The 13,275-nt window shown below is 45.2% G+C and overlaps 3 protein-coding genes across 3 annotated transcripts; 1 reads left to right on the top strand and 2 right to left on the bottom strand.

Moving 5' to 3' along the window:
* Window positions 1-212: 212 nt before the first annotated feature.
* AOL_s00210g158 (uncharacterized protein) lies at window positions 213-2,554 on the bottom strand (the record flags this gene model as incomplete). Its single annotated transcript, XM_011128960.1, has 3 exons — window positions 213-947; window positions 1,006-2,048; window positions 2,113-2,554. The coding sequence occupies 3 exons, from the start codon at window positions 2,552-2,554 to the stop codon at window positions 213-215; spliced, it is 2,220 nt and encodes a 739-aa protein (XP_011127262.1).
* Window positions 2,555-7,719: 5,165 nt separating this feature from the next.
* On the top strand, window positions 7,720-9,192 carry AOL_s00210g157 (uncharacterized protein; the record flags this gene model as incomplete). Its single annotated transcript, XM_011128959.1, has 5 exons — window positions 7,720-7,992; window positions 8,068-8,173; window positions 8,237-8,673; window positions 8,732-9,066; window positions 9,138-9,192. The coding sequence occupies 5 exons, from the start codon at window positions 7,720-7,722 to the stop codon at window positions 9,190-9,192; spliced, it is 1,206 nt and encodes a 401-aa protein (XP_011127261.1).
* A 931-nt stretch (window positions 9,193-10,123) lies between these two features.
* Window positions 10,124-11,832, bottom strand: AOL_s00210g156 (uncharacterized protein; the record flags this gene model as incomplete). Its single annotated transcript, XM_011128958.1, has 5 exons — window positions 10,124-10,162; window positions 10,232-10,687; window positions 10,749-11,095; window positions 11,159-11,525; window positions 11,629-11,832. 5 exons carry the CDS (start codon window positions 11,830-11,832, stop codon window positions 10,124-10,126), a joined length of 1,413 nt encoding a protein of 470 aa, XP_011127260.1.
* Window positions 11,833-13,275: the final 1,443 nt, after the last annotated feature.

Genomic DNA, 13,275 nt, shown 5'->3' with positions numbered 1-13,275 from the left:
ATGACTGCTAATCCAGTAGATATTAACGCCCTCCAACGGTAAAGGTGCAAGTACAAATACATGACTGAACTGAAACCCTGTGCAATCTAACCACTCGTGAGCTATGATCTAGTTCCACCATCCATAAACGAAAACCCAATATTTATCTTTTATCTACCTCTTATTATAAATGAATGCAAACTCTTGGACCATTATCCATCTCTTAAGCAATATCATACACTAACGGGCCTCCCCTCCCTGTTTCCATTCCCGTTATGCTCCTCTCCTTCCATAGCTTTCAAAGCATCGGAGACGTGTTCGTAGAATCTCTCCTCCCCGCCAACGAGTTCCACGATCCCGCTCCTCACCATTCTCTTCCAAACCTCCCCACTCTTTCTAGGACCTCTAGCAAAGAAAACCCTAACATCTCTTTCTAGGTAACCCTCTACGATCTCTTTCAAAACTTGTGCACCGCTTCCATCCACGCTGGTCATTCCGTGGACATCAAACACAACATTTCTATTATGCTCATCACTTCGTAACCGTGGCAATGACGGATGAGCAATTGTACTCCCGTAAATCTCAAGTCTCTTTAATCGATTTTGAAGATCTCCGGCATTGGCAAATGTCAAAGGTTCGGGGATTTTGACGATCAAGCAACCCTCAATCTGTACAATCTCTTGTGGAAATTCTTCTGCACTTTTAAATACGGCTGGAGTAGTATCCGGTACTCGTCCAAGAATCATAATCCGTGCTCGGGTGGCGTGTTGGAGAATTTGAACGACAGAGAGGCCGACACCGACTGCGATTCCGAGTTCGAGGGAGTAGGTGATTGTAAGCGAAAAGACGATGAACATCATAAGAAGGTCACTTGCGGATTTGATCTTGGTGAAAAAGCGAATGTCTTCCGGTGCTTCTTCAAGAAGGGAAAAAGCGACGGATGTAATCATAGCGGATAGGACACATCTCTGTAGAATATTAGCGGTCAACATCCTTTGGTTGCAAAACTAAGGCAGAAAAACTTACCGGAATATACTTAAAGTACGGGAGCACAAACCAAATAGATATGATGGTGATGGAAGAAAGGACCACGCTACTCATTCCAGTCCTACCACCCGTCGACTTATTCAGCTTGCTTCTTCCATACCCACCGAAAGCTGGGAGACCACAACCAAATCCAGCCACTATATTACCAACACCCAACGCCACTAATTCTCGGTTCGAGCTGATATTGGCATCGATAGGGCTGCCCAAGCTCTTGGCAGCAACCACACTCTCGAAGAACCCAAGAACACTGATTAGGAAAGCTGTCGGCAAGGCCTCCCGAATTTTTGGTAGATTCTCTTGCTTGAACGGAAACCTCACTTGAAAACTTCCAGCTGAGACATCACCAAGAATCTCAACTCCCTTGGATTTCCAGTCTAGCTTTGCAGCAAGCACCGTCGCAATCGTGACAACCAAGAACCTATCCGGGATGAAAACAACCCAATTGTGCCTCTTTTGGACCCTCGCTCGAAATTTCTTGACTGTAAGGATAATCGATAAGGCTACCAGACTGATGACTGCGGTTGGTACGTGGATATTCGATGTGTTTCTGAATAAGAAATCGATTTTTGTGAGGGAGGAAGCGTGAGTTACACCCTGTTCCTTCGCTAGGGTGATAAGACCCAGTTCAGATATCAATTGGTCGACTGTAATGACAAATCCAACGGCCGAAATAAAACCCCGAAGAAGGGCCCGACTTAGAACACTGTCCAGAAATCCTAGGCGTACAACACCGGCCATAAGTGCTATTACTCCCGTGATCGTGGTTACAATACCAGCGATTATAGCATTTTTGGTGGCATCATCTTCGGGTTGTTTCCCGGAGTTAATCGCTTGACGAACAGCCTCGCCGACAAGAAGAGACCCAGCTGCTTCCGGACCCGTGACCATCTGAGGACAAGAACCGAGAAGAGCGTATATAACAGGTACGACAGCAAAGGAGTATAAACCCTGAACTGGTGGGACGTGGGCAAGGTTAGAAGCTAGCGATAGAGCCATGGGAATGTAAATTGAAGCCAGAGTGACTATATCCGGTATTTTTGTCAGCACTTCCTCCTCATGGTTTTAAGGTATAATTTAGGAACATACCCCCTGCAATGACATCTCCAGCGAGATATTTTAAGTCATAGTGTGGAATCCACTTGATAGCTGGTATATAGTAACTCATATACATCAACCGTGGATGCCTAACACCACTTTGCCGCGCCAGCTCTGCTGTTGTAAACTTCTGGTGTTGTTTCCGGCCATTATTAGAACCCGCATCCTCACTCATAATCGATGATCTATCATCGTCGAGCCGGGCTGTGGGAATAGCGCCAAAGGAGGAAATAGCTCGGGAGAGAGTTGGCGCAGTAGCGGATGAAGCAACAGCAAATGTGCCATTGTCCCGTACCGGTTGCTCGGGATTGTGAGAATCGGTCAGCCGTGAGAGAAGAGAGGTGTAAAGGTCCGGTTCACGAGGAAACGTCGGCCTGTTTTGGGGGCTGGCTGGCACCGATGTCGACCGCGACTTCGAACTGGACCTGCTCATCGTGACTAAAGCGCCAGAGTTATTCTAGCAAGGCAAGGTCTATAAGCCCCGGATATTGATTATAGTGTAATGGTGATACTGGTAGAACAGGCTGACAAACAACGGACATCGACGAGGCTTTGAAGCTACCCCACGAAGAGGATGAGACTTGACCCTTCTCTCATCAACCAAGAGATAGAAAACCCGGGAAAACCAAGATCCTTTATATCGGTAATCTATTCTCCGAGGATATTACGAGATCTAAATCCTTTTGCAAAAAAAAATCCTTTCTAATGCATGGCGGAGGTATGTGATGGTGTATGCGTTAGGTAAGAGCTCAGTTCTTTCTCTGGGCGGTTTGTCATGTGGCGAACTTTGAAACATGGACTTTCTATTTCGGCCCCACGGCATCGGTCCGCTCACGAAGAAATGAGGGTTTCCAGGCTAAGCTTTCGGACCTTTGTGAGACCCCAGATGTATCTTGCTTGTATGGTGGTGCAGCAGGGAATAGATCGAAGGAACCAGTCAGCAGGCCCCATTTTGCTGCTGGAACTGAGCTCATTCCTGCCTCCGTGATGTCATGTTGCCGCCCGCAGCTTGTCGGCAGTGCCAAGTTCTGCCAAGTTTTTATTACGCCGCGTTTGTCGATTCTGATTTGCCTATTTAGGTAATCTCAAAGAATGCAACAGTAGAAACACAGTTTCTATAAATCCTTCCTTCGAATGCCCATGGCCCAGGTGCCCTACATTTCAAGAGTGATGTGCATATGGTTTTGAGAAGCGGAAGTTATAGTAGAAATAATTCATAATGAGAAGATTTCTACAATGCCAGCCCTACCCAATAGTAGGTTTTTCATATCTAATTAGGACCACATCCTGGAAGAAAGTCCCAGGCCAAGATCTCGATGTCGGGTACGGTGGATACATTAAGCCATGGCGGCGCCACATTCTCCGAGTTTATAGCACCACAGATGTCGTGCAACAATAGGGATGCACAGAATCCGATTACTATATCTGCTGAGGTATCGATCCCGGAGTACAGTTTTTCTTTCTCCGTGGAGGAAAAGGAGTAAGGTCCTTTGGGGTTTTGCCCCTGGTTTGTATAACCAACATCTCTGGACTACTGAAGGGCTCAACCTGTACATGCTAACTAAGCTACATCTATGGCTAGATCCGTAATTTGGAGGGTTAATATATAACACCCAGCCAATAATCTTTTTTTTTGGCTAGTGGCTAAAGTTATAACAGGCGGCCGTTAGGTCATCCTTGGATGATGATACAGTATCTTAAAGATTCGCCATCGATGCATCCGTAGCCACTACCCTCATCTTCCTGTGTCAAGTTGCCCAGGTGCATCGTTATCTGGGCCAATCCCACCCCATTGTTCAGCAGCACCTAAATCCTCTTTAACCAGAGACCTATCCCACTGTCGAATCTTCAGTCTATATATTATATACAAGCATATCATCAGAGATATAAAAAGAACTCCTACTCCAACTCCCATTCCGGCGATAGCCCCAGCAGCTAGTCCAGAATTCGCATTTAGAATCGGGTTTGTCGTAGTAATACCGGTTGACGCAGTATTGGGACTGGAACGTGTTTGAGTGGATAAAATTACGGTGGGTGAGCTCTGGGTAGTCGATGCTGAAGTGGATGGTGTTGGAGAAGCGGCTGTGTTAAACGTAAAACTGAAGTCATCGGTTAAACTATTTCTACGGGTATAGGGTTCCAGAGAGGAGGTGGTGGTCCAGATGTACTCCAACCCCGGGTTATGTTTTCGATGCTTTGTCGGTGCCAGCTTAAATGTAGCCGATGAACTTGAGATTTCGAAACTGTAGAATTTAGATAGTTAGAGCTAGAGCTTGGTCTTCAAATAAATATCTAAGATAGTATTTCATAAAGGATTTGGGATTGTGCGTGCCCCGCAATTGAGTATAGCTGGTCGCAAGATCAACTTGCAATCCACGTGTAGCTACTATGTTGCAACTGTTTGCAAAATTAACAACATGTTGATAGCTCAAAATTTTGCAACAAAACTGATCGCAACGAGGCCCCGCAGCCGGCTCGACTCAGTCTCGTAACCAGACTGGACTCGACCAAACCATAATAGAACGAATATCTCGTCCGCCACTCTGGGGTGCTTATCAACTGGTGCAGGCTCCCCACTTTAGTTCTCTATTATGTGCGCGTGCTTATCAGAAGCTTCGAGGACCGGGTAACGGAGAAGCGAAAAGGGGAGATATTGAGATTTTATAGATAGGTGGCATATATGTACTTACAATCTAGTAGAGTTTACGTCGAGGTCGATAAATATCGATGGCATCACACGACTACTATGGCAAGTGACACTTTTTATAACTAGGGAAATGAAAAAAAAACCGCGAAGGACCTGTTAGAATATGGATACGCATTTTTTAGGAATGACGTGGCGAGATTGTGTGCTTTTCCAAATATCCTGTCTAAACGCTATAATATTGCCCCATGAGCCCGATAGTATCAGTCCGCTTTCGCTTTATAACTTTTCAATTATTTTTCAAAACGACCAGCCTCACAGTGAACTTCAAAAGCATCTAGAAAATGATTTATCAGGTAACGTTGGCTCCGCAGCTTCAAGTTCCGCCAAGAAAAAACCAACGAAAATTTTAGTCGTCAAAACTTGAGGCGTAGTGAATGGAATAGCCAGTGAGGTGCATTAAATTTAGATGCGTCTACGCGGCAAAGAACATGTGAAGTTTATGCGCTTCTCTCCCTCAGGATTTCACGGCCAGCAACTGACTTCCTAATAGGGTATATTTTTCGTCGAAATGAGAGAATCATCGTTGAACTTCTACCGTCTTGGTCTATTAAATGAAGAATATATATTTAGTGATTTTGCCGCCGAGGCTTGAGGCCGACACAATTGGCGTGCCAAAATAAATTTACATTGTTTTTCTCTCGATCGATCGCATGCATATGCATTGTTTGAAGGGTTCGAGAGGCGGGTTGGCCAATGAGCTTTGTTACACAATATGCTCATGACCACACATGCATCATGAGGCTCGTGGATTTCAACGAATATCTAATGAGATTTGGAGGGCCCGTGGGCCCTTAGGCCTATAGGCAACACTCAGCCTAGTCCAATCTTGGGTTTCTTGCTGCAGCGTGCAGCGTTGGACAATTCTAATCGGATTTTACCTTGTTACAAAGGATTAGCTATGTGAATTATGGAACCGCAGAGATGGCCTATCGAGAATGTTAGCAAGCGCTATAGCAAGAGATTAGCCCTTCTTAACGAGCTAGATTCGGAACTAATTATAAATCGATTTGCAAATTTGGTGGGATGCGCAATATTGAGTATCAGGGACCTTTACTATTGATGGATCCATGGAACGCTGTTTTCAGAATTTAATTAAAGACATAGCTATAAAGCTAGGCTCCGCATATGTACCTAGTACTCATATATACATTTGAAGAATCATAATATAATTTCTTACGGCGTCGGAGGGCATGGTGTGAGAAGAAGTATGCCATATCTCTTATGAATGATATTTGTATGTGTATTTTGTAATTGAAGCAGTTTTCAGTTATAATACCACCACTTCGGGGTAGCCTTGCGCGCAGGAGACAAGGTATTAATATTCATATTATATTTCAATGTTCCACATGCTATCGCGATACCGAATAAACTCCAACAATGGCTAGGCCTTCGCTGCACTGACGAAATATTTGCTCATGAATCGACCTACGCCGCTCGTTTATTCTTCCATCCCCGCGCCAAGATCTGAAATCAATCAACCATTAATATTCCAGAACATCTATCGCCTTCTAGAAAACCGCACGAGCGGGGTCCCGACGGTCAAGCGGCTTCAATATCCGATAAATATTACAAACCCCTCAGCCGATAGCCCAGTTGAACGAGGCTGTAAACCCCTGCGCTTAACAGGCCACCGCGGCAGTCTATACCCAGTCTCCCCGGTCGAAGCACATGGCTTCCGGCCGTATAATTGTAAAAGAAAGAAGAAAAGAAAGATGGCAAGGCAGATCGATCGGGCTTCGATAATTAACCTTTTTCTTGAACACCTTCAGCCCCACTCTTTTGAAAGCTTGATGAGTCTTGTGAATAATCGCTTCACAGGCTTGACGGTTAACGGTTGATTTGTGCTGGTCGGGATCGCTTGGTTATATAACGCTTTGGCTAAAATCGCTTTACGAATGTGCAACAATTGATATAGAATTCAACGCATGTCCTATTAATCTGAACTCGATTTTAGGATTAATCAATTGCCGGATTATATTAGGACCTAGAAATAGTATATGTGTGAGATTTGAGAATAGGGAGGGTTTGATATAGTGATAAAAGCCTTAAGGTTACATGACATCCCCATTCGCCGATAGTGTATACCAAGGTCTTCGAATACATACGATACGAGTTATGCGGCACCCACCGACTTACCCAATCCAACCGGATAAACATTATCGCACCCCCTCCCACAAATGCCAACCCTTGAATTCCAGATTCAGCCTCCGGAACAAGTACCAAGTAGTTCCAGATACCATAACACCCGTGCGCCAGATCTAGAACTGGAGACTTATATATATAAATATATATAAACATACAAACATCTAGCTTGGTAAAACTGATCTTAGCATAAACGAACTATAATATACAACTCTAGGATCAGGGATATAATATCAACTGCTGGACCCAACTGGCCCCAAGAAAAGAACCTGGGAAGTTAGGCTATAGTTGTATTTCTAACTAGGGTCCTCGATGTAGAATCCCACTTTTGAGGTTTTCGTATCATGCGCATCCGGGATTTGTGGATGTCGACTTGGGGTAACCGGTAAGATTTATAATGTATACCCCACGTTGAATAAGGAATTGACGTGTCGAGTCATGCTTCTACAGGTATACCGGTATGGCAGAAAATGCGCCGGTGGTTGGTAAATGAGACCATATGGTGATAAACTCGAGTCATTGGGTCAATGGGATTGCATACGCTAAAACCGCTCACAGCATCCATATGTACCCGTATCATCGGTGTATTCATAAGTATATAATACCTTGTGTCAGAAAAAGGTATAAATAGTCGCGAGGGAGCCCGCTCTATAGTCTTTTCCCCCCTCGTCGCAAACCGATCGTCTAGAGACTTCTGTATTCGATTATTCTAGTAGAAATTCAAACGGGAAACCAAATTATCTCACAAAATGCGCGGTCTTCTAACATACGCTGCAGCCTCCCTTTTGGCCGCTCCGACCCTCGCCAGTCCCCTCCTCTCTACTAGAAGCGGTAACAACCAGGACAGATGCAACCACGACAATCCCTTCAAGGACGTAACTGTCTACGCCAATTACCGTTATGCCACAAAACTGCGCCAAACCATTGCCGCCTTTGAGGCTAAGGGTGATGCGGCGGGTGTTGCCGGCGCAAAAATTTTACAGAAGACTCCCACTTTCATGTGGTTGAGCTCTATCTACGACGTATGATTCATATTCTTGTTATAAACTTTCTATCTCGAGAGCCGAAAGCGTGCTGATATTATTGTCCGAGTGAAGATCGCCTATCTCGAGCCACAGCTTTTGGACGCCAAAGCCGATCAGGCTGCCAATTGGGAGCAAAGGACCGTCCCATTGGTTATCTATAACCTCCCCGGTCGTGATTGTAAGTCCTACACTACCTCCTAGCAAACTTAAAACCCCAAATTTAACAATCCCTTCTAAAAAGGTGCCGCCCTCGCCTCATCCGGAGAAATCCCACTCGGCCCTAACGCCCTCAACATCTACAAAACCGAGTATATCGACCCTATAGTCGCCATGATCAGAAAATACGGCGGTCTGCGCTACGTCATTGTTCTCGAACCAGACAGTCTTGCAAATCTCGTCACAAACATGCATATCCCAGCATGCGCTCAAGCTGCTGGGATATACAAGGCTGGTGTTGCGTACGCTATCAGTCAGCTTCAAGATAAGAACGTAGCAGTATACTTGGACATCGGACACTCGAACTGGCTTGGATGGCCGGCGAATCTACAACCTGCTGCTAAACTCTTCGCAGAAGTTAAGATGTGGGCTGGACAGAGAACCAATAAGTTCAGAGGGTTTGTTAGCAATGTTAGCGGTTATAATGCTTATAACTCTACTACTGCAGACCCAATTTACGGTGTAAGTTCCCCAGGTTCTAGTTAAATATGTTTATGCGTGAGACTGACCATTATTCTAGCTCGGTCCCGACAACTCCAATTGGAACGAATGGCGATTCTTCAAGTCATTTACCCCTTATCTAATTAACAACGGTCTGCCCACCAAGTTTATTGTTGATCAAGGCCGTGCTGGTGTTTCCGGTATCCGCTCTGAGGGTGCCTTCTGGTGCAACATCGACGGCGCAGGTATTGGTACTAGACCCACCACGAAGACTGACGACTGCAACGTCGATGCGATCGTTTGGGTTAAGCCACCCGGTGAGAGTGACGGAACAAGCGATATGAGTTCTCCAAGATTTGATGGGACATGTAGAGGCCCAGATGCCTTTGTTCCAAGCCCCGAGGCTGGTGATTGGTAAGCCCCCTTGTATAATGCACTACTAAAAAGAGACCCTGAACTAACTCGAGAATTTTTTTAAATACTAGGCATGAGGAGTATATTGAGATGCTGATCAAGAACGCCAATCCTCCATTGGTCTAGACTATATACGGCAGGGACACAAGGAAGTAGTATGCGTTGGTGTAAACGAAACTGTATTCTACGATAATTGTACATATTACAGTAGAGGAATACTTGTCATCCTAGACGAAGGATTGTATATATTTAAGGTTATGGCACGTTAGTAGCGGTCCTAGACATGTATAAACGTTAAATACGAGGAACGTCACAGACTTCTTGCGTTGATTTTGTTGCAACTTGCGGCCTATCCTCACGTGGACCGAATTTTGTTTGCGAATTATGTCACCAGCAAGCTCGCTCAACGCCCCAACAATTCGGCCTCAATGCTGGAACTGTCGTTCCGGTTCTCGGAGCTATGCATCCATCTGGCGCCAGTGGGTTCCACATGTTAGTTCGCCATAGCGCCAACTCAAAAAGGCCCTGCAAATGGATGGAATTCGAGGTTGAGATAGAAGGAAGGTCAATTGAGGATCAATTAGGTACTGTCTTTGAACAAGATAAAATATTCAGAGAACAACTTTGAGAAACAAGAAAGAAAAAGGGGAACGGGGTAATGTGAGATAATAAAGAAAAAGGAGGACAAAAGGAAACCTATTGCTCAATATACACTGCCCGTAATCGATCCCGCTACAAACTTTTCTATACCCTGGACACCGCACCTTACCCGTGCCTTTCTATTTGATTCCAGCCCACCCGAAACGGTATCCGGCAATAGTTAAACATCATCTTATCGCCTGGATAGCCTAAAACCACAACAGATCTTTTCATCAATGCAATACCATATTAATAACGAGTATCCCAAACGGTTTGGTTTTTCATTAGAACTCAATAATGCGTCATAAAGTTCGTTAAAGCCCCAGTGTGAATAGGAAAGCTTGAAAGGTGGTATCGTGGCCTTTCCAGCGAAACTCTGGTGTTTTCGGTGAAGATGAAGACATAGGAAGCCACGAGCTCACTGGCCCTTCAGAGCGTCATTCCAACATTGTACAATCTGTATAATAGAAAGTAGTTAGCGAGTAAACTCTAGTGATAGTCTATGCACCAGGGACAGATATCATACCTCTTGGCCGACAAGGCCCTGCCCAGCCAGGTATTTCTGCAGACCCAGAACGACCTCGACTTGTTCTTGGGGACTTAGATTGCCAATAACGCTCTGTAATACACCACCAACGGTGACGGCCTTGTTCGCTGCAATGAAGCTCTGGTAGTATAGATTGCTGAAGAATCCCATGATGAACTGGCAATCCATACGATCCGTAATCCCACCATGCCCAGGGATAGTATCGCCGAAGTCCTTGATCTTAAAGGTCCTCTTGAGACCGCTGGCGAAGAAACCACCGAATGGAGCGATGAGAGAAGCGAATGTAGCCATCAACAGGACGTGGAAATAAATTGGAGCGCTGGTGAAAGTGTCACCAAGGATTGGTTGAAGTGGAAGCGGTAGGGTGTAGGTGTGTGGGGAAAACACGGGATTTGGGGTACATTCTAGACCAGTCCAAATGTTGGCTCCGAGATTCTAAATGGGAAAATGGTCAGTAGCCTGGCAAGGAATATTTAGTGGTATTGCTTTGACATACCCTGACCGGACAAATGAAGTACTTGTATGGTACTAGAATCCTGGCAACGGCAAGTCCATATATCATAGTACAGATCCATGCTCCAACAAAACCTTCCACCGTCTTTTTTGGCGAAAGTTTGATCAGTTGAGTCCTGCCGAATGATATACCGCAGATGTATGCCCAAATATCATTCGTGATGATCATAGAAGTCGGCAGGAAGAACCAGATGAGGCCTTCAAAGATGTTGTTGATAGTAAAATGGGCCTGAACAACCACGAGGTAGAGAGCCATATGGGTCCATGCGAACTGTGTGAACTGGAAACGGTAGTGTCCGCGACGGAGGGAGCCGACAAAAAAAACGAAACCTTTGGAGAACGAGACTTAGTGTATGTCGTTGGTGGGGACCGGGGATAATATCACATGCATACCCAACATGTACAGCATAAAGCTAATGAACCTGTGATGGCTCGCCATCGGCAAGAGGAAGGCATCAACCAAGACAATATGCTTAAAGTAGTAGATAACACTTTCGCCGTAAAGGTAATATATTGTCGTCACCAAGAAGTACCAGTTCAGGGCTTTTGTGAAATGCATGTTTTTTTCCTTGGCAGGAACACTTGATATCGCAATAACCTCTTTGAAGGTAATGATTTGGACAGCGGTAACGACAGCGACAAGATATAAATGCCCACTGAAGAGTAGGATGAAAAAGAAGGCGATCATGACAAGCGTCCATATTGTTCTGACAACAAAATTCTGCTTCTTCTTTTCGTATTCAGTGGTCGCCACGGGTGCCTAAGCGAAGATTTGAAGATTTGATATCAGGAACCTGGGGTAAAAACTCTGGAGACGCAGGCAGGGATCGCTTTTGGGTAGGTATGGCTCTCTCACTACGTACAGCATTTGCGGGAACAACGGGGTCTTTGTCGCCATCCACCCAGTCTTGATAGGCAGGATCATTCTCGTCAAGGTCTACCAGAGGCGAGTTTGGGTCTGAAGGGTCCGATGGAGTGCTTTCTCTTCGGATGTTGCCGGTCCCTGAGCCGTTAATGGTAGGTTTCAGGGAGGTGAATTTGACACCTCTGCGATTCCTCGTCGACATCGTTAAACAGTGCGAAAGCCGCACGGAAAGGAATTCTCGGAGGTTAGGATTTCGAAGACGCGATCGGAAACGGGAGAAGGCGTGGAGGGGTGGTCGTAGGACTTGCACCGAAGTGAGAGTGGGAGCGAGAAGTGGTGGTGTTTTTCAAGCTTAGTCTGCGGTGGCTCGTACAAAAGTGAGAAGTGTTGAGGACGACGTAATGGCACGCTGACCCTGAAATCAGATTCTGAAGACGGACAACGGCTGGCTGTTGATATCGATAACCGATCTGAAAACAGGCCAGCAAGCAAGAATGGACCCCAACGGCAGTGAAGAGATAGATGCTGCTGATGAACCTGAGAATTAGGGCCTAAATGACAGGCTGGAACAGCACTCAAAAATCAGCCGGGCTGCACCTTAATTTCCTTTGTTTCAAGGTGTTTTCTTAGCAGCTTCTTAGCAGCGAAATGTGACGTTGGTCTGCAGGCTGCGAAATGCATGGAAGCTGGGCGACCACACCGGACTGCACTGCAGGTGGGCTATTAATCGATGCGGCTACGGATAAAGACGAGCCAGCTGACGGCCAGTCGGGGCTAATGTAATACCGTTTTTGTTCGCTGCCGGATGTCGAATTGTACTCTTGGCTCCGAGGTAGCTCATGAAGATACTAAGTACCTAGTGCTGTAGCGCTGGTACGTATATGCATATGTACCGTATACCTCGGACGAAAGAACTAATTAGCTGGGATTCGTCAGCTCGAATCGAATACATGTACACAGGTAGCCCGAGAATACGTACGAAGTACGATTCTCAGCCCAGCGGCTTGACATCCACATGCCAGGTACCGGTAGTTAGCGGCTTAGTCAGGCTAATAAACGCATGGCATAAAGTACTTAAGTAGTTTTCAAGAATTAAATTTGAATCGCCTAATCCGTTTAAGACCCTTTTAAGACTCTTTTAGCTGGGATGGATGATAATTGGCCAATTTCCGTAGACGTAGCTGCAGACTCACTAATTACGTATATTATTATACTTCTATAGTAGTAAGGAGGACTATCGGCCATATTGATAACTACATTCTTATACGGTTGCGTGCATACTTAAAGCGAGAATTAATAGCTAATTTATAACTATATTATATATCAGCCCCCTCAAACTGTAGCTTTTTCAAGAACATCGATCAAGGGCTTCTAAATATGGTGAAGAGCCGGCTCTGAAGTTTAATATATTATATTCTCGATCCCAAGGTACCTAGGTATTAATATATTTACAAACAGGGGTCGAAGTTGTATTGGACCAGTTATGTCACAAGAATCTAAAGTCTAAAGCTAGAGCCACCCTCGAACCTCGATACTACCATTGAAATACATGGTGGTTCTCCGGAAGTAGTAAATTGTGACTATAAATGCAGAATTGATTTAATATTTTTCACTGTTATCGGTATATATATATACGGTATATGTG

This window comes from Orbilia oligospora, assembly GCF_000225545.1.
Source record: "Orbilia oligospora ATCC 24927 unplaced genomic scaffold scaffold00210, whole genome shotgun sequence".
NCBI lineage: Eukaryota > Fungi > Ascomycota > Orbiliomycetes > Orbiliales > Orbiliaceae > Orbilia > Orbilia oligospora.
The sequence above is the reverse complement of the archived record's forward strand: the minus strand, read 5'-3'. Positions and strand labels throughout refer to the sequence as shown.